At 39.6% G+C, this 27,519-nt stretch overlaps 1 protein-coding gene across 5 annotated transcripts in view; it reads left to right on the forward strand.

The window, feature by feature from the left end:
- Window positions 1–27,519, forward strand: part of DLGAP1 (DLG associated protein 1) — a 780,880-nt gene that overhangs the window by 398,422 nt on the left and 354,939 nt on the right. For all 5 annotated transcript variants that reach the window (XM_068237216.1, XM_068237213.1, XM_068237215.1 and 2 more), the window contains one exon: window positions 11,571–11,788. In XM_068237216.1, the coding sequence (XP_068093317.1) occupies window positions 11,571–11,788 (218 nt within the window). The remainder of the gene's footprint in view (window positions 1–11,570; window positions 11,789–27,519) is intronic.

The following is a 27,519-nucleotide window of genomic DNA, read 5'->3' on the forward strand; positions in this document are numbered from 1 at the left end:
TGATTGCACTTTGGGTTTGATGGAAAGTTACTATGCATGCTAAGGAGTGGGTGTTCTTTACATGTAGTGGCCAAAAAAATAGCAGACATTTCCGAAAAAATGTAACAACTCGAGATTTAAATTCACTAAAAGTGGTCTGTCATTCCTAAGTGCTTTCTGGACAAATGCTTGCACTCATTCATTAACAATATTCAGCCTAGCAGCTATATGTATGACCCTGCTCACCTTGGTTCACTGAATTGTAAGTTCAAAAGGGCTGCCTTTCATTAGTACAAGAAGTCACAATTGTACATCATACCAGCTAGACAGGTAAATACAAATTGTGGAAAAATTGGTTTTAATGCATTGAAAAAAGTATTATAATGTGTTCCACACAATGTAATAAAGAAAAAGCACCTGGCTGAACTAAGGCTATAAAAACAACCATCATTTCAGCACATATGCAGTACTGGAGCCATGAATGTTCTATTGAGAATATATATGGTATGCTATGGATATAGCACCATGCTCTCCCTGTCCTAGTTATTTACATCCAGAAGACCATTTTACTCATTGAATGGCAGTGGCATGTGAGACATGTTCCACCAAGTGGCCTTGACATATGTTTCAAATTTAGTGACACACTCATGTTGGAGAGCTTTATGATTACCTAGGAATATCCGTATGCATCAGTAGTCATAGGTGTTCCTCAATATACATCAACAGTCATAGATGGCCCTCGATATCTGTCAGCAGTCATAGATGGCCCTCAACAAATGTTAGCAGTCATAGGTGGTCCTTTTTGTTTATTTAGCTACAGTTGAGTGTAACAAGTGTGGAGTCAGTAGGCATGACTCACAGCGCCTCATTGATGGCTGTATAGGAAAAGACCAATGCCTTAACCCTTCCTTTGCTCCCTAATAGTTCATCCAGTAAATGTTCATGGCTTTTTTGGGGAGTTCTGTGCATTGTAAAAGATTTTTTTTCCCTGATTGTTTTCATACTGTCCCTAATATTTTAGAGCAAAGAGGAAGTTCTGAGCTCAGATCCACTTTAGCCACTTCCCTACATAGGGAAGTCTGAGTTGGAGTCAGAGTCGAGGAGTCAGAGCAATTTTGGGTACCTGGAGTCAGAGTTGGAGTCGGGGGTTTCATAAACTGAGAAATCGGAGTCGGATGATTTTTTTTCTCTCCACCAATTAGGCTTTCTTTGGGTGGTACATTTTGTTAAGAATTATTTTATTCTAAATGCATTTTAACAGAAAAGTTAAGAAAAAAATTCCCTAGTACAATACATGGCGACAATATTTTATATAGAAATAAAGGTGTATTTTTGCAGTTTTGTGTCCATCACTAATTACAAGCTTGTAATTTCAAAAATAACAGTAATATACCCCCATAGCATAAAAATAAAAAAAAAATCATATTTTTTTTTGTTTTTTAATTGTTAAATTAAATTAACAATTTGTATCATTGAATTGTGTGTGTGTGTGTGTGTGTGTATATATATATATATATATATATATATGTATATATGTATATATATATAAGGGTGGTAGGGGTTCATTTTAATGGTATATGTCTTTTTATTAAAAAAAATTGTATGTAGGTGTAATTTTTCTATTTGGCCACAAGTACACAAACAGCAAGTAATGCATGCAATGTAACGTTGTTTACTACTATGACGACAGACATTTAATTGATGCCGGCAATCATTGACACCTTCATTTAGATCGATGAATAGGATCTGCATTCCATTTACTGATCTCTGGGCTAACGAGCGGCGGTGACAACTGCGGCCATTCGTGGCAATAAACTAATATCTACAACCCTGTGCGGGAACTGAAGTCCCGCTGGACATAGATATACTGCTGCAAAAACAGCAGGAGGAAGAAGAGACACAAGATCGTAGCAATAGGGGTTGCAGAGGTTGTTACTGCACCAGGGCCCCTGGACCAGAGGGACTCAGAAGGGGTCTCCTTCATATATCTTATTAGCTTTTCATTGGTGCTATGCTGGTAATGAACACCTCTATATGTGCATTGAATAGTGATAATCCTTATCAAACTGTTTCCTTACTCTGAATACACCTCTCTGATTCTGCTGCTGACCTTGAAATATTTTTGGGGGTCCATATCAATAGAGTGCTTAGCACCCCATGTAAGTCTCACACAGGGGCCTCAAGCTCCTTAGTTACACCACTGGCTGCAGCTTATGATTTATTACACACTGCTAGGCTCTGAGTACAGTATACTTTGGACAAGAGTCTCTGCTCCCTGGATGTGCTTAGAGTGAGCTCCCCTCTCTCTGTATGATACAATCCTTCTTACAAATGCTCACAATAAAAACTGCTCTGGCATATGTGGTATTTTGTTTTCACAAATTGTGAAAAGCTGAAAGATAGAATTTGTATTGTTGTATGCCAGCACTAACTAGAACAAAGAGTGAGTTATACATTTATAATTGTCTTTGATAATTGAAAATAGCACACTGAAAATCAGGAAACGCACTGGTGAATACTTAAATGCCAAGGCACTGGATCTATATCTGACACTTGTGGCACCACCCACTTTTTCAGCACTGCTCCATTTTCATCACAGTCCTCCAAGGGTCACTTGGAACCTATCTGATGTGTGCCACACACTAGGAACAGATTTCCAATAGATTTCAGAATGAAATCTTTTGGAAATCTATTGGAAATCGATCTAAATGCATTATTGGACCATTAGATCCAATGCAACTCTATGGACAATCGATCTGCTGCCAGCAGCAGATTGACCTAGATTTTCCATCCTTTCAGATAGATCAAATTAATTGAAATCAATTGAAATCAGCCGTAAATCGATCGATAGATTTGATAGAATTGATTTCCTATTGATTCAATAGAATCGATCGATCGATCGATGGCTGAAATCGACCAGTGTATGGGCCCCTTAAGGCTCTTTTTTGTGTGTGTGTGTGTGTGTGTGTGTGTGTTAGAATAGGTTCTAGGAGAATGACTACAGGCCTTGTTATTGCTACAATCTGAGTGCTGAAGGCCTGATGAGCTATCCATTGTTCTGCTATTGTTCTGCCCCATAATGATTGTAAATTATTCTGCATTAACCTTGTGCATTAACCTTGTAATTGACAATGCTAGTTAAAAAAAGTTTACAGCAAGAAATAAACCTTTGCTTCCAATTGTATAACATTTCCATCATGCGTTGCCCATATCCATTATCAGTTGTCTATCCTACCATATAAAACCTGATTGTCATCCTGTTAATTTCACAAGTGCCTACAATTTCTGATTACTTTCAACCAAATGAGTTTGAGGACTTAACTGGTTAAACATCTTGCATAGATGATTTAACCTCCCTTGCATTATGATTATTTCCAGATTTAGGGCCTAAAAGCCATAACATTTTTTTCACAAACTGTTAGACCCAAAAAACAAGAAGAAAAACATACCTCAGAGAGGTCTGCAACATCTCCTGCATGAAACTCACTCAGGCACAAGATTACCACCCTGTTCTGTGGCTTCCTGCCCCGAGCCTGACTCGGGATTACCGCTAAGGAAGTTAAATATTTTGGGTTCTGATTTGCTAAGTGAGGGAACACACATTGTGATACCTTGTGTTTGTGCTCCCGTGCTTGCCAAAACCCTAGGCAAGCAGAAGTGGAAGCTCAAGCTATAGCACTTTTGGAGCCGTGGCTACCTGATACTGCACTTTTCCGACCAGCTTTCATATTTATAAAATATGATGACTGGCATGCCAATTTTGGCAACACTGTTCCAAATGTGGGGTTTACAAAAATAAATAAATAAAAAATAATTTACACCCTGTTCTTACACTAAATCTGGATGGAGGGGAAGGGGGTCACACCATGTGCTGACACTAATTCCCGATGGAGGGGAGAGTGTTACACTTGGTGCTTCCACTAATTCGGAATGGAGTGGAGGGTGTTACACCCGGTGATGGCATTTATTCTGGATGAAGGGAAGGGTTATGCACCCTCTGCTGACACTTCTTCTGAATGGAGAGGGTGTTACACTTGGTGTTGACACTATTTCTGGATGAAAGGGAGGGGGTTACACCTTGTGCTCCACTTTTCTGGAAGGAGGGGAGAGTGTTACATCCTATGCTGCCATTAATTCTGGATGTAGGAGAAGGTGCTACACCCTCTGCTCACACTAATTCTGGATAGAGTAGATGGGGTCATACCTTGTGCTAACACTAATTCCTAAAGGAGGTAAGAAGTTTTGAATCAGGATGATACCATTTATTGGCTAACTTAGAGATGGATAAACAGTGAGCTTTCGACTTATAAAAAGCCTTCGTCGGACTGGTTCCTGACCAGAACCTAAAGGAGGTGAGAGGGTGTTACACTTGATGCTGATACTAATTCTGGATGGAGGGGAGGGTGATGCACTTGGTGCTAATACATGGAGGGGAGGGTGTGACACCCTGTGTTGATGCTTATTTTGAATGTAAAAGATGGAAGGGAGAGAGTTACAACCGGCGCTGATACCAATTCTGGGTAAAAGTAAAAAGGATCAGGAATAGGAGACTTTCCACACCCTAGACCAAAGTGATTAAAGTGGAATGGTATGAGGAGGAACTAGAGCCATGACTCTTCCATACAGAGAGTTGAAAACTCTCTAGCAGGTTACGTGGGCGTTATTTAGGTAGGGGTTGTGTTGACATCTTTTCAGTAGTATTTTGGTGGTGCATCGGATTCATTGTTATTTCAGTATCATGCTGCCTAATTATGTTATTTGGAGGACATGCTGCCTAATTATGTTATTTAAGGACCTACCTGCATAATAATGTTATTTTGGAGACGTGCTTGCTTCATTATGTTGTTGACAAATCAAAACAATTGCTGAGGCTCCCTACATTACTTCTCAAATAGCTTTGTCTAATCTGATTCTATAGCAACGCCCTCAAAGCTAAAAAAAAAAGCTGTGCACCTGCATTCTCTTCTATGAGCATATGCCTATCTTTTCATGCTAAATGGCTGCTCAGAGGGGGTTTCGAATGAGATGGTTTATAAAGAAGCCTATAAATACTATCAAGCAAGAACAAATGATCCATCTCATGCTTAAAATGCTTTCGTTTCACAAATGTGAAAGCCATTTTTTTTTCACAATGAAATTCTCCAAAATGAAACTCTTGCTGTGAAATCAACTTTTCAGCACTTTTATTTGTATTACTAATTGCAACCACCAACTCTGCTTCAAATATTTATTCCACCTGCTGCACCTCTGCTCAGCAGAAGCAATCTTGCTGAAGAAAACTGCAGCTGCATTACTTATCAGGCAACAATGGTATTCATTTTCCAAAAGAATTGACACATATGTGGCCCGAAAAAAATAAAATAAGAAGTAACATACCATTTCTATGTTTGTATCATCCCATTGAGTGTGTTGTTAATTTCGTCTGGGCAGCAACATGGCTTACACCGCTGGTTAGCGCTCCTGCCTTACACCGCTGGGTTTGAATCCCACCCAGGGCAAACATCTGCAAGGAGATTGTATGTTCTCCCTGTATCTGCTCTGGGCACTCAAGTTTTTTCTCTCACATCCCAAAAACATACACCTAATTTAATTGGCTTCCCCCTAAATTTGTCCTAGACTATGATACATACACCACACGATACATGCATAGACATATGACTATTTATTTAAGTATTTATATAGTGCTGATATATTACACATCGCTGTACAGAGTATATTGTCTTGTCACTAACTGTCCCTAAGATGAGCTCACAACCTAATCCTTACCATAGTCATAGGTCTATGTATGTATCGTGTCGCCAATTAACTAATCTGCTTGTTTTGGGGGTGTGGGCGGAAACCAGAATCCCCAGAGGAAACCCACACAGACACGGGGAAAACATACAAACTCCTTGCAGATGTTGACCTGGCCAGGATTCGAACCGGGGACCCAGAGCTGCAAGGCGAGAGCACTAACGACTACAACACCATGCTGGTAGGGATTAGATTATGAGTCCCTCTGAGGGGCAGTTAAAGAGAAACTGTAACCAAGAATTGAACTTCATCCCAATCAGTAGCTGATATCCCCTTTTACATGAGAAATCTATTCCTTTTCACAAACGGATCATCAGGGTGTTCTGTATGGCTGCTATTGTGGTGAAACTCCTCCCACAGGAAACTGTGAGGACCATGGTCCTGGCAGTTTCCTGTCTGTGAACCTCATTGCATTGTGGGAAATAGCTGTTTACAGCTGGTTTCAACTGCCAAAAAAGCAAGCAGCATCTACTTCCAGTGACATCACCTGCCAGCGGTAAAAATGTCACCATGTGATAAATGTCAGAATGTAAATCAGGGAGAGGAAAGCTTTTACAATGGGCAAACACTAACTAAATAATTTATACATAATTATTGTAAAAATGAAGCACTTTTATTTTAATTACATTATTTTCACTGGAGTTCCTCTTTAAGTGACAAGACCATATACAGTACTCTGTATAGCACTGAGGAAGATGTCAGCACTATAAAAATAAATAATAATAATAATAATAATAATAATAATTTCACTGACACAAGCTCCAGCAAAGTTAGTACCTTTTGGCTGTGTTAAATTTGATGGCCCCATGTCTGTCCTTGGTGCAATGCAGATAAGTATTGATGATTCAGCTATATCTAATTACAGTATTTAGTCTTCCTAGGGCTACACTCTTATGCTATTGTTATTTTTATACATCTGAAAAAGGCTACTTCCAATGGACTAAACAAGTGTTCTACTTTGTCAGGCACTGGCCTGATAAGACATATTCATGAGGATCAATACATGCTCCTGGCGAGATACATGAGACAATTTAGTTTTTAAATCCCAGCGTTAGCATTGTAGTCAGAACCTAGTGTTCACATTTCAAAGTACCCTTTTGTGTCAAGGGCAAGAGACAGATTGCTGAAGTAACTGACAGATCTTTTAGCTTTGTTCGTGGAAATCCATCATCTTTCCTTGCATTCCTTTTCAGCAGTACAAAACTAGGAATGAACTGAAGCAAGTTAGCGTTTTCTCAGATGCCTTCCCCTGTGGCTACCTTAAGAGGAAGCACCATTTCACACATATGAGCAATGTTCTTTCACTTACACGAAGTACAGAACTGCACTTGGTCTTTTCCCAGCATCGCCAACTGCAACACTTCAGCACGCTTGCCCATGTCTGCAGTGAAATCCCTCAATTAATTAGAGAATCTGCTTCCTGCTGGTTGTCACCCTTTACTTGAATTCTAGCAGGACAACTTCTGTGTCAGTCGAAGGTTATTTCCTTTGATGCATCGTACATCCGAATAAGTGGCCCGGCTACGTATGATTACATGCTATGAAGTCTTGGGAAATTCCATGGAGAATTACAGTCAGAAATGTTTAATACATTATTCTAGCTTCCCTCCAGCAAGAAACTTGTTCAGTTTTATTGAAGAAAGACAGTGAGATATCCAGAAGGCAAACCACACAGCGCCTTATACTGGAGCTTTTTCCCCTGTGGTCCTAAAACACCAGAAAACCCAAACGACAACTTGTTTTATATAAAAGCTATTAATGTAAAATGATGGGGTTGATGTCCCAAACACAGCAAAATAAAAGCAAGTTACAGATCACCACCGTATGAGAACACTGAGAAATAAGAACACCATATGAAAAACATTAAGTGAGAGGAATATTGAAGGTGTCGTTGCTGCCTTCCTTTAAAAAACACTGCCTGCTGGTTTAGCACTTATCCTATGCTGCTTCTTCTTAGTCACTGATCTACAATGAGTTTGTATTAATCCTTAGACTGCCACCGACGGCTATAGGTGTTCTGGGATTTTGCATCCATACGCCACGGATGTCTAAAAGCTTTTTAATACAAAACTACTTCCGCCTGCAGCGAACGTCTATTGGCATTTTTGTGTCCCTATATTCCTTTGCCACAGATGTCTAAAAGGCATTTAGTACAACGTTTTGGGTCAGTGCCAACTTTCTACTTTACTTGAAATATGCAAATACAGTAATTTAAAGTTGATGCAGGAATATGCCATTTTTTTACTGCAAATCTATGAAGCTTCAGTATAGAGCAGTGAAATGCTTTTATATTGATGGGTCCATTTTACAATAGCTTTTCATAATATTTAGTATAATTATGTATCATAATAATTAGCATAATTCTTAATCATCTCAAATGTATTAGCACCTCAATGACATCCCTGCTGACTGATGTGGTCTTTGGTACATGTAAATTTGGGCAAGACATTTAATAAATGCAATACAAACATCCAAAAAGACAGGTTAATTGGCTTCCCCTTAAAAATTGGCCCTAGACTACGATGGACATATGGTAGGATTAGATTGTGAGTTCCTCTGAGGGACAGTCAGTGACAAGTGACTGTAAAGCGCTGCAGAAGATGTTGGTGTTATATAAATACTGTACAATAATAATTTGGCGTTCCCTTATTAAGGAGGTGACAAAACAGTATCACAACTCAACTACGCCCAGCTTGTCCAGTGAACTCAAGTTGGTGATGAATTGTCTACCATCATTGGGATAGGAGTGCTTGATACCCAACTATGTTTAATTTGCCAGGGAATAAGCTGTGAATGCCCTATTCAGTAGCCATTTAATCAGATCTGACCATGACTACTGAAATACATACACAAAGCCCTCAGCGCTGCTATATAATGGGTGTGTTTCTCCAACAAAGTTCTTACCCTTCCATGGTTATAAAAGTGATGTGATTCACACTATCCACCATTGTTTCATGCAGCAATATGCATTGTCTCCTCTTTGTGTCACTCCTAGTTCTCCTCTTTTGCTTTAAATTGGAACACACCCTCCGCAATCCAAGATAAATATAGGAGGAGAGAGTACATGGGAGAAATTATAATCAGAAATTGTTAATTATTATTAAAAACAAAGTATGAAGTTCATTTAGTTCTTCAGAAAAGTTTAGATGCACTTTAACCATTTCAGCCTGCGGGTATTTTTCACCTTATGGAATTTTCACCTGTCAGCACTCCTCCCATTCATTCCCCAATAACTTTATCACTACTTATCACAACAAAATGATCTATACCTTGTTTTTTCCGCCACCAATTGGGCGTTCTTTGGGTGCTAATAATTATTTTATTCTAAATGCATTATGATGGGAATAAGGAAAAAATTTAAAAAAATTAATTATTTTTCAGTTTTCAGCCATTATAGTTTTAAAATAATTCATGCTACCATAATTAAAATCCACACATTTGATTTGGCCATTCATCCCAGTTATTGCAACGTTAAACGTATATCCCTAGTACAATGTATGGTGACAATATTTTATTTGGAAATAAAGGTGCATTTTTTCAGTTTTACATCCATCACTAATTTTTTGTCAATTATTTAATAATTATATGCCCTATTGTCATAGATATAATTTTTTCCCCCCTAAAGTCAGTAGATGTAATTTTCTATTTGGCCACAAGATGTCCACGCTGAGCAAAATTCCTATTAGCGTACTTTATACGCTACATAGGATACAATGGGCTTGATTCAGAAAAGGGTGCTAAGTGTTAGCACGCCAGTGAAAAGCCACTTTGCATGTGCTAACATGCTTTGCATGTGCTAACTAGGGTGCTAAGTAGTTAGCACATGCAAACTACTTAGTACCGTAGTTAGCACATGCAAACTACTTAGCACTGTAGTTAGCATATGTAAACTACTTAGCACTGTAGTTAGCACATGCAAACTACTTAGCATCCTAGTTATCACGTGCAAACTACTTAGCACCCTAGTTAGCATGGTGCTAAGTAGTAGTTTGCATGTGCTAACTACGGTGCTAAGTAGTTTGCATGTGCTAACTACTTAGCACCCTAGTTGGCACGCCCAAAGCCTTTAGGCGTGCTAACTGGGTTAGCACCGTTTACTGAATCAGGCCCATTGTGTTGACACATTGTAACTAAGGAAGTGACGTAGGTTTCCATTGGAAACTTGCGATCACACTGCCAGCGGGTAGGTTGTTCTCATTCATAAATTTAATGATCGGGCGGCGGAAACCGGCTGAAATCACGGCTGGAGATTGCGCAGCGGCTGTATTTAAAGAACAGACATTGTTTTTGTACAAAAACAGTGTTTATTCTCGGCAGACATGCTCAGATTGGCACAGGGGACTTTTGTCCTGTGCGGCCAATCCCCCCTGCTAGCAGCAGCAGCGCGATCACAGGCATCTGTCCGCACGATCGCCTGCAAACTCCCCAAACTGCAGGGACATGACTAGGCGTCCCTGCGGCTCTAGCAGCTGCCACTGCGGACGTGAAGCTCACGTCTGCGTGGCATAAATGGTTAAAGAGCCTTGGAAGGGTCCAAAAAAGTGAAAACCAAGAGCCCAATATAGTGTAGTATGTCACGATAAAGGAGATGTAACATAAAGAATACGAGTAATATACTCACAAGTCTGGGTTACCACAAAGGCAACCACTGGATGTGCAGGTGGGGAGAATTATAACCTGACCCCACTCAGGTATTAAGAAGTCGCTCTCTGTAGATAGGAAGAATGGGGATAACACCCCTCCACCAAGGGTGGACTAGATCAGTAGATGATTGGTAATAACAGAGGCTCCAAATTAGAATAAAATTCTAAATTTTAATTGTTTTATTCTAATTTGGCGCCTCTGTTACAGTATTACCAATCATCTACTAAATGGTTAAAGAGGAATTTTAGCGTAAAGGGAAAAAAAAACAAATCAATACATTGCAAACTGAGAAGTTAAAAAATAGAAGAGAGATCAAGAAATGATTGATATTCACCATGTAATTTGTTCATATTGTTTGGTCCATAATCAGCCTTCAGGGAATCATCTTTACTACTAACAGACATGAAAAAAGACAGCACCAACTTCCATTATATATAACCCCACCTCCTAACAATGCGATAGGCTAAAGGTTTTTCTTTAAATAAATATCCATATGCACAGAGGGAGATCTTGGTTGCTTGGCAGTTGGAAATAGCAGGTATTTTCCACAATGCAACAAGGCTCCCACAGTGTGATGTTTGGACCTAGGTCCTAACATTATACTGTCGGAGGGGTTTCACCACAATATCAGCCATAAGGTGGCCATACATGGTACAATTTTTCAATTAGATAATTTAGTTCGATTATTCTGTTAGATCAAATATAAAGATTTTTCGATCATTTAGATCGAATGAACGGGAAAATCGAACGTTTTTATTGTACCATGTATGGCCACCATTACAGACGTCCCTGATGATCTATTAGAGGAAAGATAAATATTTCTCATGGGAAACCGGTTATCGACTACTGAATGGGATGAAGTTCAATCCTTGGTTACAGTTCATATTTAATTCAGAGTGCAGATACCATAGCAACCAGTTCACTGTCATTCTCTAAAGAGGATTATAACTGGACCGAGCTGCAATAATTCCCTTTCTCGTTTCACCAGTTGTATAAATAGGTCTTACAGTGTTTATTCGATGCATTGCACCTTTGATTAAATTGTTTTGTGTTTTTTTTCCTGATTCAGTCAGATTGCACACTTTGATTAGCCAGCAGTTTGTGCCCCCTGATTCAGACAGCTTTCATTAGTATCTCCTGTGTCTTATCTTTAGGTTCCCCAAGATGAATGGAGTGGATATACCCCCAAGAGTAAAGATGAGGAGATTCCATGTCGACGGATGCGCAGTGGCAGCTACATCAAAGCCATGGGAGATGATGACAGCGGAGACTCCGACACCAACAGCCCAAAGCCATCTCCAAAGATTGCAGCACGGAGAGAGAGCTACCTTAAGGCCACCCAGCCATCACTCACAGAACTCACAACCCTCAAGTAAGACAGTTTTTCCAGTTCTCATTGTAAGGCATGACCTTTGGGACAGGATGTGTCTCTCATCAAAAATGCATGTTTGACGTAAAAGGCTCTAACTCTACATGGTGATGATGGCAGACATTGAAGTGTATTTATGTGGTTTTATATTGCTTGATAAAAAAAAACTAATCTGCAACATAGTTTGGCAGTTCTTATCAGTTGGGATGTAGACAGTAATATTTTAATTTACTATTTGCTCCATATTCTTTCTTTGATTTGTTTATATTAGACTAGTATGTAATGCAGCATTTTTCAAAATGCAAACTCATTTAACATAAATTTTGCGATCTGAAGAAGAATTTACAGTACCATGAATTTCTGCCAACTCAAGAGGTTTGGACGGTAGGCGATAGATATGCTGGGATTTCTTAAAGCGAACCCGAGGTGAGAGTGCTATGAAGGCTGCCATATTTGTTTCCTTTTAAACAATACCAGTTGCCTGGCAGCCCGGTTGATCTATTTGGCTCCAGTAGCCTGTGAAGTACACCAGAAACAAGCATGTAGCTAATCTTGTCAGTTATGACAATAATGAAGTAATGAAACACCTGATCTGCTGCATGCTTATTCAGGCCCTGTTCATATTATGTGCGTGTGGAAAACGTGCAGAACGCATGTAGTAAACGCACTGGAAAAACGCATGCGTTTGTACGCGTTTGTACGCGTTTTTGTAATGCGTTTGTATGCGTTTTTTCCTTATGCGTTTTTGATCATACCTGGAAGAGTCCTACACTTCCGACGAGAAACGCACCTCCGAATACGCATACAAAAACGCATGCCATGCGTTTTTAGTGCGCGCCCATTGACTTTCATTATAATGCGTTTCTGTGCGCGACGCACAGAAATGCATCCAACTATGCGTTTCTGCCACGCATACGTTTGCCACGCGTATATGTGAACGAGGGCCATACCTTTGCATTGATTTTTCTGGCCCTCGCAAAACGCACACAAAACGCGTACCTTAAAAACGGACACAAACGCGTGCAGTGTGAACGGGGCCTCAGAGTCTAAACCTGAAAGTATTAGAGGCAGAGGATCAGCAGGACTGCCAGGCAACTGGTATTGCTTAAATTGAAATAAATATGGCAGCCTCTATACATCTCTCACCTCAGGGTCACATTAAGGTGCCCACTGATAAAAACATTTTGTCCAATGTTACCATTTCTATGTAATATGTGGAACTACCTAAAGTATCCATTCAGAGTATATATAATACGATTGGACAAAAATTATTGTATCATGGCTCCATTTAGGCTCCAGACTTATCATGTATGTTTGATTTATAAAAATTGTGTTTCCTGAGCCCTCTTTTACACTTGTGCGGTGCCAACCTCCCACGGCAGTAGAGCCTGCCATGGGATCACGGCACAAATCCGTACTCATATGACCCTGGGATAGAGTGTGACAACAGGGTCGTATGCATGGCCCCTATCCCATGGGTGACTCACTTCCTGCTGGACAGGAATACGTCAGTGGGATTCCCGTCGGTCTGCGCATGTGTTGCCATAGACATGGCATTACTGCATAATCCTTGTGGTAAACACAGTTCATTAGGCAATGCATGGAGGACTTTGCAGCAGTTGTGGGCCAAATTAACTACTTCCGGTGCATCGCATAAGTGTGAAAATCTCCATAGACTTTCACTGACATAGCGTCCTCTTGCAGTAAAATACCTTACTGCAACACAATAGCGTACAAGGGGCCTTAACCAGCAGCAAATTCTGTACAACCAGTCTATAGATATAAGAGAAGTCATGCTATATTTGAGTTCACACCCATTATTTAAGAAGGGCAAAAAATCAGATCCAGGAAATGATCGGCCTGAAAGCTTAACATCAGTTGTATGCAAACTATTTGAGGGGTTACTAAGAGATACTATACATGACTTCATAGTAGAAAATAATCTTATTTCTCAGCATCAACATGGGTTTACTAAAGACAGGTCCTGTTTGACTAACATGCTCAGCTTTTATGAGGTAGTGAATGCTAATATGGATATTGGGAATGCTGTAGATGTGATATACTTGGACTTTGCAAATGCTTTTGACACTGTTCCCCACAAAAGTCTGGTGCAAAAGTTGAGGATGCAAGGACTGGGGAAGAGTCTGTGTGCATGGATAGGGAACTGGCTAATTGACAGAAAACAAAGAGTTGTGTCAATGGATCATACTCAAAATGGGAGACTGTTAGCAGTGGGGTCCCACAGGGGTCTGTACTGGGTCCAGTGCTCTTCAATTTATTTATTAATGACCTAGTAGATGCAGTAGTGAGCAATGTTGCTATTTTTGCAGATGATACAAAATTGTGCAGAATCATCAACTCTAAGGAAGATAGTGTCATATTGCAACAGGATCTGGATAGGATGGCTATATGGGCACATACATGGCAGATGAAATTCAATGTTGAAAAATGTAAAGTCATGCATTTTGGTCGTACCAGTGGTCTAGCACCATACAAAATAAATGGGATACAGTTGGGGACATCAAACTTGGAGAAGGACTTAGGAGTACTCATCGACAACAAGTTAAATAATCGTACTCAATGCCAAGCCGCTGCAGCTGAAGCTAGCAAAATTTTGGGATGCATTAAAAGGGAAATAAAAACTCGAGATGCTAGCATAATATTGCCCCTGTTTAACTCTCTAGTAAGGTCACATCTGGAATATGGAATTCAGTTCTGGGCACCACATTACAAAAAAGATATTGCAGTTTTAGAGCAGGTGCAGAGACGAGCAACAAAATTGATACGTGGGATGGAAGGTCTCGCTTACCAAGAAAGGTTAGATAAACTGGGTTTATTTAGTCTAGAGAAAAGGCACCTTAGAGGAGATCTAATTAACATGTATAAATACATCAGAGGGCAATATAATAGCTTGGTGGATGAGCTTTTTGTCCCTAGGCCTTCTCAAAGGACTAGAGGACATGATCTGCGCATGGAGGAAAAACTTTTAGCCATTTATTTAGGAAAGGGATCTTTACAGTAAGAGTGATTAAGATGTGGAATGCATTGCCACAGGAAGTAGTTATGGCAAACTCTATACCTGCATTTAAAGGGGGCTTAGATGCTTTCCTTGCGTTGAAAGACATCCATGGCTACAATTACTAGGTAATGCCTAATGATGTTAATCCAGGGATTTTATCTGATTGCCATCTGGAGTCGGGAAGGAATTTTTCCCTTTTGGGGCTAATTGGACCATGCCTTGTAAGGGTTTTTTCACCTTCCTCTGGATCAACAGGGATATGTGAGGGAGCAGGCTGGAGTTGTATTTTGTACTGGTTGAACTCAATGGACGTATGTCTTTTTTCAACCAAAACTATGTAACTATTGGTGGTTATATTGTTGTTAAAGAGACACTGAAGTGAAAAAAAAAATGATACCATATAATGAATTGGTTGTGTAGTACGGATAATTACTAGAACATTGTTTGCAATAAAAAATGCTCATATTTTTATTTTCAGTTTTACAGCTTTTTTTATAACATTGCATCATTCTCTAATATTTGCAATTTACACCTTACTCAGCGTTCTAAATGTTTTTACAGAACAGCAGTGAACTTTTGACCTGTCCTGAACTGTTCTCTGCAAAAGGAATAAACAATACAGTTAAGATAAAAGCCATCAGAAGTCAGTGCTCTCTGCAACTTTGAAAGTCGTAGAGATCAATGGCTATTTGCATAGATAACAACTGGAGTTTCTTAACTCTTCCTGTACTGGAAACAAATATTAGACTTATGTCTCTGCTCCTAATGCTTTATTTCTTAGCTGTACTACACAACCAATGTATTATTTCATAATTTTTTTTTCGCTTCAGTGTCTCTTTAAAATCAGTTATGTTACCATACTGTAATTATGACACTATAATTTTATGGGCCCACAAAAAGGTTAAACATTAATTGTAGCTTGATGTTACACTTTTATGTAGTGGTAATCCATATGTACAGTATATCACACTGACACAAATAAAGGAGAAGAATATATGACCTTAAATCAAACTTGGGAAAGGGGATTTGTATTCAACTTAAAGATCAATTGGTTAAGGTAATTTATGATTAAGCTCTCACTCATTATATCCAGATATCAGTTATAAAATCCAGGAAGTAGGAGTTGTAAAATACCCCTGTTTCACCTGGTGTTTATAACTTCACTTGTACTGCAGGTGATAACTGATCAGAATTCATACACGTTACCTATGTGAGTATTGGTGGACTCCTTAATGGTTGTTATACAGTCACATGATTTGTGATGTCAAAGCTGTGCGGCTCCTCTGAGAATCATTCTGAACATTCTTGAATTAACTCTGAACTTTCTTGATCCTTGGCTCCTGACACATGGTATATGTTAGATGATCTTTCATATATCTAGTCTGTGATAGGAAATTTGTGGTTGTATCATGGACAAAATCTGCATGAAGTCAGTGTCATCAAGAAAAATGTCAATCAAAGGTCTTCTAAGATATTAAACAGTCAAACAGCTTGTGCTGAACAACAGCCCATCATATTGATTATTGGATGCTTTGAACTGGATAAGTTGATCTGTGCTCTCTTTCTGTATATGGTTAAATGTACCATGGCTATCAACTTCTGGAAAATCTATGTATAATATTCTAAAAATCACTGTCAAAATCTTAACTAGATGAGCAATTGATTCTGGTTGCTAGAATATGGCTGACTAGATTACCCCCACTGAGGAAGCTAGGGTGATCATTGGTCAATGGAGCAGAACATTGATTTTCTAAAGATTGGCAGCTGATCCAGTAACATCCAGGTACAGTCCCTATACTAAAAGGACAAAAGCTCCCTAAAGTGTATCTCCAATTTTCCAAAGATAAGTCTATACCTGTTATTTGTCCATGCCATTACTCTGAGGCTGTACTTGTTTCACTCAGAACATTGCCCTGCATAGATGTGTCATCTGTTACTAAGTTGGAATTTACTACTACCAGATATGCATACATAAAGCATAATCATGCATACCTTATTGTGAAATAAATGTCATCACTATAAACTCAATGAAGACTGTATAGGTGAAAAAAGGACATCATACATCTTTCTTTATACCTTGTGCAGACCTATGGAACAGAGAGGCAGATAAAAGGGAAGAGAATTCAGTGCATCTCCAAAACTGAACTATATGATGTTGCCATGGTTTCCAGCAATTTTCCTTAAAAGTTATCAGACCTGCAGATTGAAGCTGAAAGATATTTAATGGCATTCAGTTACAAAATGACTTGTATAGTGACTAGATAAGGGATGTAAATTTTTGTTAAACTGAAGCAAGTCTGTTTTACTCTACTGCCGATTTCCTGTGGTTTACTATCTGTCTAAAATCACATTCAAATCGCTGAATGCAAGTACATCAGCACGATTATGAAGGCCGCGTGCAAGTCGTTTGGGACGCATAGAAGCTGACAGAATTCTGGGTAATTAACCTTCCATCTCCCATGCACACAGCTGAGGCAATAAAACTTTATTTGAATCACAAATTCGAGTAGGTAACTACTTGTAATTACTCATGAGCCCATCACTATTTGGGATTTGTTCTCATATTGTTGACTTGGTGTCTATATATTTATCCCCTCTTCTAATTGTGTATTTTCTTTATGAAATGACTAATTCTAAAGCTAAACGTAAATATTTTTTTTTTACTTTTGGATACTTCATGAAATTTAGAACAGTTTAGCGCTCTGATACCTCATACTTCATTCCTTTCTCTGCATGTTTAGAAGATATTATTGCACACAATTCCATAAGGCTTGCATACTGTTATATAAGACTAATTATAGCTTACAGTACTTTGCTTCCTATGAACTGAGATGATAGAATGCAGACTCTTCTCCCTTTCTGAGATACAGTATAATGTAAATACAGATGATGTAAAAAATAAGGGCCCATTTCCACTAGTGCGGTGCGGAATCGCCGCATATCACCGCTGACAAAATCGCATGCGGATGCGATTCCGCATGCCTTTTTTGCCGCGATTTCGCATGCGATTTCGCATAGGCAGGGTATATGCGATTTTAACCATGTCACTGCCTGTGTCAATTTACATTACTTTCAATGCGAAATCGCGGGAAAAAACGCATGCAAAAAACGCATGCGATTTCCCTATTAAATACATTGCCTGCGATTCGCCTGCATTCCACACGCAGGCGAATTCTGCAGGGTCTACCGTGCAGAAAAATCCTGCACATAAAAACGCAAATGAAAACTGACAAGTGGAAACAGTCCCATCCACTTGTATTGCTTATGCGAATCCGCATGCGTTGTCTGCATGCGAATTCGCGCTAGTGGAAACGGGCCCTAATGCAACCACTGGTTCGCTTGGCAAAGATGATGCCACAAGTAAGATGCTGGCTGATATATGGAGCTTGCAGGGCTCAAAATAACAGACCAAATACACTACTCCCATTCACTTGTGGAAGGTATGAGGCAAACATATAGTTAGCAGCAACAACGTGCAACAAGCTGGACTTTTATTGAAACCACATTAATAAAGGTTAGCATTGAAGAGTTCACTTTGTTTATTGTACTGCTCACACTGGGGATGAGTTACTAAGTTGGATAACAATGGAAAGTAAAGCCGAGCATAAACCCTCCAAACTTATGCTATATTGTTGGGTGGCAAAAGTTTCCAACTTCCTTTTGGTTCACGTTAGAGCATTGTTAGGGTTGCTGAAAGGCTAGTAACTTAGTTGTGATCACAAAATTAACTATTTAATTAAAAATGAGCTCAGGCTATCGATAAAGGATACCTGACCAGAGGTACAGCTACCTAAGGTAAGCACAGAGGTATGTTCATGCTGGATCCACATAACTGTGTGTGTTTGTTCCTCTCCCTTTTGGAAGTTATTGTATTGCAGCTCTAGTATAGAAAGAGATTTAGTATCCCTATGACTCGGGAACATATTGTACCTGCATGTTATTTTGCCTGGAATGGTCCTCAGTATGCAATATTTATTGCAGATTGAACAGAAACTTTCTAGTTCTGGTGCCTAGAGATGATATGCCCACTCGTGTTTAGTTTTAAATGACTCTGGCTGAGTACGGTGAAGGAGAGCCCAGATAATAGACTCTCCATGCACATGGTAAGAGCTTTTTTTGGTAAGATAGGTGTCTTAGTAAGGTCTGTTTGAACCTCCATCAGGCCAAGATAACTTACAAACCCAGCAGGGGATGGAATATCTCAAATTTACGGAAGACATCATTTTTGTGTTTATTTACACTACACCACTTACACTATTAGGTGCTTTGCCTTCCCTACATGAGGGCTAAGCCATGTTTTCACAATCTTCTAGTTTTCATGCCTTTGCCTGGTGTCTAGTGAAAGCTTGCTGCAGTAATGATTTGCAGGCGATATCTATTTGTCGTCTCCAGTAATGTCCTGCGTGATGAGTCAAAGTAGAGGTTTTAGGCAGAGCAGCCAACTTCACTATGCTCACTGGGAATTTTTCCAAATGTAGTATAAATTCCATGTTAAGGACTGGCCTGGCAAAACTATTTGGTTTAGTAGTAAGTGTGGTTGCAAAGGCTCAAACTGAAATGGAACCCGTGCTGAGAGGGACATGTAATCTGACATGTTCATTTCCTTTTAAATAATGCACATTGCCAGGCTGCCTCTGCCCCTAACACTTTAAGCCATAGAGCCTGAACAAGCATGCAGATAAGATGTCTATGTCAAATCTGACAAGATGAGCTGCATGCTTGTTTCAGGTGTGTGATTTAGACCCTACTCGACCAGAAATATCAGCAGGACTGCCATGCAACTGGTATTGTTTAACCACTTGAGGACCGCAGTGTTAAATCTCCCTAAAGACCAGATCTTTTTTTTTTGAGAAATTGGCCTCTGCAGCTTTAAGGCCAAGCTGCAGGGCCGCACAACTCACCACACACGTGATTCCCCCCCCCCCTTTTTCCCCACCAACAGAGCTCTCTGTTGGTGAGGTCTGATCGCCCCCCAGGTGTTTTTTTTTTATAAATATGTATTTCTTTATTTTGCAAAAAAATAATAATTTTAATTTGATAATCCCCCCTCCCTCCCTCCGCCAGCCAATCAGCGTGATCGGCTGTTTTAGGCTTTAGCCTATGACAGCGGATCACTTCCGCAGCAACTGAGGGGACAGCCGTGTCACACGGTTGTCCCCAGTACAGCGCTGCCTTAGATTGCAGCACTGTACAGCCTAATTAGATGGCGGCTTCGCCGTCTAACAGTCTCCGAGCTCTGCTGGGAGACTGAAGGAGGAGCAGCCTGCGCAAGATCTCCTGCAATAGCCGGCCCCAGGACTTGACGCCAATTGGCGTTAGGCGGTCCTGGGGCTGCCGCCGTGGTCACGCCCATTGGTGTGACGCGGTCGTTATGTAAATAATGTTAAGAGAAAATAAACATGGCAGCCTCCGTAGATCTCATACCTCGGGTTCCTTTTAAATAAAAGGTTCAAGTTGGGTTAAAATAGGGATGAATTTGAGGCAAACAAGGGTAGATTTACAAATAACCTAATTTTTGCGTTTTTAAAATATTGACTTGATATAAAAGCCTTACCAGACATCTTATGCAGTACACAACCTTGTGTGTACAGATATAGGACACTACAGCCCCTTCACATTCATCTCCCTTCCAGAAAACATTTAACGAGTTCTTCTTAATAATCCAAACTAATAATTCCAAATACCCTGTGATTGTTAAGCTTTTGTAATGGGCTTAATTAGGGAGATCAACATATAATGTTTCATGCTGTGTGTATTCCTATCCTGCCTGCCAAAAATCATATTAATGTTTAATTAGAATATCTGTAGTGAATCATTTGTAAATGTGCAAAGGCTGGATTTTGATCACCAGCATTTATTACTTTTTACATTAAACTATTGTAGTCATTAACCCAGTGTATTCACCAAGGAGAATTTTGTTCTACATGTAAGGAATATGCAACATTAAACTAGGTTGCTTACAACGTGTAGAAAATACTGAATCAATGAATTATTTAAGGTCTTTCTGATCCGCATTCTTTGTTCCAGAGCCAACTTATTCCTGCGAGGATGCAAAACACATTGTAAAATCAAGTATAAAGCTTGGGAATAACATTATTCCAGGTATATGGCAATGTTCAAAAGGATTTTGTACAAAAGAGATATGTCTGGAATCAGTGTAGTAGTATTAACCTGCACTAAACCTTTTCACACATTCTACAAATAACATATTTCCGGTGTATCTTACATTATTCCTCTTTTGTTGTTTCTTCCCTTTGTTCTGCCAACCGGGTCTTACTGCTTCTTCAAATATTGAACATGTGATCACTGTGAGTTGTGAGTGTAAATCCAGGAGCAGTTGAGTCTCACCATTCTTGCCATAATGTACACAAACTGATATGTTTTTCAAAGTATACCAGTGGGATATGTAACATGATGAGATAAACATGGGTACACTCTTGCCTTGCTGCGTGGGGACCTTGGTTTGAATTCTAGCCAGGGCACAATCTGCATGGAGTTTGTATGTTCTACCCATGTCTGCATGAGCTCCCTCCAGGCACTCTGGTTTCCTCCCACATCCCCCCAAAAATCTAAAGATAAGTCCTTTGGCTTCCCCCTAAATTGGCTCTAGACTATGGTAGGGATTAGATTGTGAGCCCCACTGAATGACAGTTAAGTGACAAGACCCATATAATCTGTACAGCGCTGCAGCAGATGTCGGTGCTATATAAATAGTAAATAATGGGTACATATAGTACCAATTCTACTAAGAACATGTCTCAGTTGCGTTTTTTATTTTTTTTATTTCAAGAGTTAATAAACCAGTGCTTTATCTATACAGATGAGGCAAGTTGGAGTAGCAGTGCAGACTGCTCTCCTGAAAAGTAATTAGAAGCTCAGAAACCTTGTTTCTGCCTGAACAACCACTCCTGATAACAGGATAATGTTGAAACATTCAAAGGCTCATTACTTCTCAGTGTGGAAGCTCAATGAACCAAATTGCTGCAGTTTACAGTTCACACTTATAATTTCAGTTCTTGTCCACCTCCCTACCACAGGTTTTTCCACTTTAAAACCACAGCAATTTACACAAATCACGCTCCTCCCATTCATTGGCCAATAATTTTATTTCTACTTATCACACCAAAATGATCTATATATTGTTTTTTGTGGGACAAAGTAGCTTTCTTTAGGTGGTACATTTTTTTTATTTCCCATTTTTAAAGGGAATAAGAAAAAAAATCATTATTTCTCACTTAACAGCCATTATAGTTTAAAAGTAAAACGCAGTACTATAGATAAACACACACATTTTATTTGTCCATTTGTCCCAGTTATTACATTATTTAAATTATGACCGTAGTACAATGTATAGTGACAATATTTTATTTTGAAATAAAGGTGTATTTTTTCTGTTTTGTACTTCTTTATGCTGTATCATTAGTTACAAGCCCTTATTTGCAAAAATAACAGTAATATACTCTCTTGACATATTAAAAAAAAAACGAGCTCCTAAGGTAAATAATTGTTTGTTTTTTTAAATGCTGTTACTTTGAGGTTTTTTGGGTTTTTCTTTTTTTTACAAGTGCTTTATTTTAGTAACTATGGTAGAGGGGGGGGGGGGGTAGAAGGGGTAAATAATAGGGGATTTATTTTAAGAAAAATATATGCTAGCATTGAGGCCTTGTTCCCAGTGGGATGTTGCATTATAATGCGATGTTAAGGGCACACAACAGAATCCTAATGCAATATCGCACAAAAAGTGTACGCATTAAGCTAGGTTAGGTTGCATTGCATTACAGGGTATGACATTACGGTGCAGGTGCCACCTTCATAAAGTGAGGAATTCTAATGTATGTAATTTGCCCCTATAACGTCGCACCTTAATGTCCCACTGTAAACAAGGCCTGAGCGTGCTATTTAATAAATTAATTAAAGTGTTCAACTTCCAGTCTGTCCAATGTTACGTTTACATTTTATGTGAGATACCTCTTGCTTTATAGATATTTTGACATTATATTGACTATTTGTTCAACATTAGGCCCTTATCCAATTAACTTTTTCTCCTGAGCTTTCTCTCAGAAAATTATTTTTCATCTTATCTGGAAAAAAAATATATTCAGCATCTCGCAACTGAAAAAGTACTTAAAAAAGTTTATAACATAATATCAAACTCTAAACATTTTGCATATTTTCTTGCATGATGGTAGCATTAATGTTATTTTAATTGTAAAATTGAAAGGTATCTCCTTGGAGCAAACTCAGAGTAAAAAGTGAATAGGATGTGGGCCTTAGTCCTCCTCTGGGTATCTTCTAAACAATCTAAGTAGCTTATAATTTTTTTTACATTTCTTAGCTGACAAAGAACTTGTGCCTTTTGTCATCTACCGGTAGTCTGTCTAGTGCCATGCCTGCTGCAAATTATTATAAACATTTCTTTTAGCAAATCCATAGTGTCTTGCTTTTAGGAGGTATTGATGCTGGTGGTGCAAATGTCTATGCTTGACAACAACTGTCTTTAATCCCAATAAAGCTAAGATAGGTTTCCATTTTTATACATTTTTCACCTGGACACTCTGATAAAGAGAAACTCCCGACACCCTTTCTTTCCACTAACAATAAGGTGTTCTATAGTTGTAAGGAGCTCTGCTAAACATCTGGATCACTTTCAATTTTATAGTAAGTATTAAAGTCACCAAAAGTTACCTCAAATTTTCCTTCCTCATTGATATAAAAGTATTTTGTGTTCCAGAGCCTACAGTTTTATACAAAATATTTAGTACTATTTATACTGGCTTATCTACATGAAGAATACTATTAGCTGGTTTATTCTTATGTGGAGGTCTCATGTTGGATGATGTCCTACAGGCAGTCCCAACTTACAGACAAGTTTCATTCCTGGAGGATGTTTGTATGTTAACCACTTCACCACTGAGGGGTTTTACCCCTTGAACACCAGAACAATTTTCACCTTTCAGCGCTCCTTCCATTCATTCGTCTATAACTTTATTATTACTTATCGCAATGAAATGAACTATATCTTGTATAAATATAACCTATATTTTCACCACCAATTAGGCTTTCTTTAGGTGGGACATTATGCCAAGAATTATTTTATTCTAAATGTGTTTTAATGGGAAAATAGGAAAAAATGTGGGAAAAAAATATTATTTTTCAGTTTTCGGCCATTATAGTTTTTAAATAATGCATGTTACTGTAATTAAAACCCATGAAATGTATTTGCCCATTTGTCCCGGTTATAAAACTGTTTAAATTATGTCCCTATCACAATGTTTGGCGCCAATATTTTATTTGGAAATAAAGGTGCATTTTTTTCAGTTTTGCATCCATCCCTAATTACAAGCCCGTAGTTTATAAAGTAACAGTGTTATACCCTCTTGACATAAATATTTAAAAAGTTCAGTCCTTAAGGTAACCATTTTTTTTTTATTGTATTTTTTTTAAAATTACAAAAACAAAATTGGGGAGTGTGGGAGGTAATGGGTTAATTTATTGTGTAAAACTAATGTATTTGTATATGTAAAATGCTTTAGGGTATAGTTTTACTATTTTGCCACAAGATGGCCACAGTGAGTTTGTGTTCATGCGGCCTGTAAGCGTCCGGAAGGATGCTTACAGGAAGCACTACGAGGCTGGGAAAATCACAATGATCGCGCTGTTTCTCATAGAAGCAGCAGATCATTGCGGGGGCTTAGATCAATGAACGGGAATGGATTTTCCCGTTCATTGATCTCCGGGCGAGTGGGCGGCGGCGTGCACGAGCAGCGGGAGCGCACGCATGAGCGGCGGGAGTACGGACCGTGGCGGGAGCGCTGGAGGTACAGATTTCTCCGTTCCTTGGTTTTTTAGGGGGGGGAAATGGGACGGAGAAATTCGTACTGCAGGGGGTAAAGTGTTTAGGGGGGGGGAAACGGGACGGAGAAATTTGTACTGCAGGGGGTAAAGTGGTGAAATTTGTTTGCAAGTCTAGTCATGTATTACACATACTGGTACATGTGGATACATAATTTTACCTTTAACCTGTTCTCAGAACAGGTTCAGTATATTAACTCCCCATGAGACTTCATCTTAGCTTTAGGGGCGTAGATATACATACCTTACCACATTCACCATGGCACATGCTTGTGTGCGCTCCTGCACATGTTCTCATCGCCGCCAGTTAGTTGACTGTTTAGTGATTGGGAAGACATGTTCCCATTCACCAATCAAAGTGCCTGTGATCAATGATCACCAGCATCAGTGAGATGCCGGTGGTCATTGACAAAGGGAAAGTAAAAGCATACACACAACATTTCCTGTGTACTGTTCACAGTATACAGGAATATAAAGTGGGGGGGACATCTAGTGGCCAAATATTAAAATGACACCTACATACATGAAAGTTAAGGGAACCTTAACTGAGAGGGATATGGATGTTTCCTTTTAAACAATACCAGTTGCTTGGCACTCCTGATGATCTCTTTTGCTGCAGTAGTGGCTGAATCACACACCTGAAACAAGCATGCAGCTAATCCAGTCTGACTTCAGTCAGAGCACCTGATCTGCATGCCTGTTCAGGGGCTGTGGCTAAAAGTATTCGAGACACAGGATCAGCAGGGGTGTCAGGCAACTGGTATTATGTTTAAAGCAAAAATCCATAGACTTCTCAGTTTAGGTTCACATTAAATAAAAATAAATAACCCCCATGGATTAACGTCTTACCCCCCCCCCCCCCCATAGCTACCAAAATAAAACAATTATAATTTAAAAATGACATTAAAAGAGATACATAAATAATTACCTTAGGGGCTCAACTTTTTTTTAATAGGTATATCATAGGGGTATATTACTGTTATTTTTTGCAAATAAGGGCTTGTAATTAGTGATATATTTTAAAAAATGCACCTTTATTTCCAAATAAAATATCGTCGCCATACATTTTACTAGGGACATAATTTTTTTTTAACCACTTAGGTCTATCTGGACAGATAAATCCGTCCAGATAGCCTGTCCTGCTGCGGCTGCGCCGGGCGCGCGCTCCTGCCGCCTTCCGTAAGCCCCGAGATCAATGAATGGGAACATGGTTACCATTTATTGATTTAAGTCCCCAGCAGAAAAACTGACGGTCTCTTATGGTCTTTCTGCGCCAAAAAAAGAGTTTCCCGTCCTCTTTATCGTTCTTGAAAGTGAGAGTGTTTGCTTCCAGGATTACTGAATGTGTCCAGACTGGTGCTGCTGCTGCTCTAAGTCTGCTCCAGACACTACATCTCATTTCTGCTTCTTTAAACCTCTAAATGGAAAGACTGGACCCAAATTTCAGAGGATTCTAATGCATCACTTCTCCAGCAACACCTACAACCTTTCAGAACACCTGGATTACTTGGGATGGCAAAGATTTAAGCTGGATTGGATCTTCCTTGGAATCACCCACTGCTGTACACTGCACACCTTCCTTGAAATTGACCTGAGACTTTAAAGACTTTTGGCCTTTCTGCACCCGCCCTCTCTCCATCCTGTGAATAATTTGTATCAATTACCCACAGCATCTATGCTCAGTAGACTATATTTTTCTATTTATGTTATATATAATATCTTCAAACTACTAAACAAGGGACTGTGTTTTGAAATCCATGCTGCCCATCCATACATCTCTGTATAAGGACAATTCAGTCTACACAGGCCCTTTGATCTCTGCAGGATACCAAAGCTGGAGCTGAAAAAGTTCACACCTTGACTATAAACAGGGTCTATCTCAGCAGGAGCTCTGAGCTGTCTCTTTTTTCCACTCTAATGTGTAAACCTCAATATTCAGCAGAGACACTTCTCTCTGTATACCAACCAAGAAATATTTATCCAATTGACAAATCAACAAAAATTCTACTTAAGTCTGTTGGAATCCTCAGAAAGACTAAAAGAGGATCCCGAGGACATGGAAAAAGACGTTCTTCACTGCAGAACCAAAATAACTTTGTGCCAAAATCTACAGATTACACCCAGGCAACAACCTTAATAGCTCCAGTACAATCCTTCAGAGATGACAGCCACACATCTGGAGACTGTTCCCTTCTGGAGTCCTCAATGTCAGACCTCAGCTCCCAGGGTAGCACCCTCAAGTCTGTTCTTTGTAACAACAACAAAATAGCAATCATACATGATCTAATAGAGTCTTCTGATCTGGCCTGCCTGACTGAAACCTGGCTTTCTGAACCAGTTGGCCCAACCCTGGAGGCCGCCGTGCCAACAAACTATTCCGTGATATACTGCAACAGGAAAGAACGCAAGTTTGGAGGCGTTGCACTTTGCTTTAGATCAGCTTTGAAAATCAGACCACTTACTGTAGGACCTACCAACTCGTTTGAATGCTTGGGGGCACAACTTTCAGCTGAGAAAAACATAAACCTATTGCTGAACTACCGCCCACCAGGAAAGGACCCGGCCTTCCTTAACTACTTGCCGACTGCTCCACGCCAATTGGCGTGAGCAGTGCGGCAGCACAAGGACCGCTCCACGCCCATTGGCGTGAACGGTCTTCTATGGGGCTAGCAGGAGATCACGCGCGCTCCACCCCGCCTTCAGTCTCCGTGCAGCGATCGCCGCTCGGAGACTGTTAGACGTGAAACCGCCGTCTATTAGGGCAGTACAGCACTGCGATCTTAGGCAGCGCTGTACTGGGGACAGCCATGTGACACGGCTGTCCCCTCCAGAGTGTCGGCAGTGATCCGCTGTCATAGGCTGA

This window comes from Hyperolius riggenbachi, chromosome 5 (genome assembly GCF_040937935.1).
Source record: "Hyperolius riggenbachi isolate aHypRig1 chromosome 5, aHypRig1.pri, whole genome shotgun sequence".
Lineage (NCBI taxonomy): Eukaryota > Metazoa > Chordata > Amphibia > Anura > Hyperoliidae > Hyperolius > Hyperolius riggenbachi.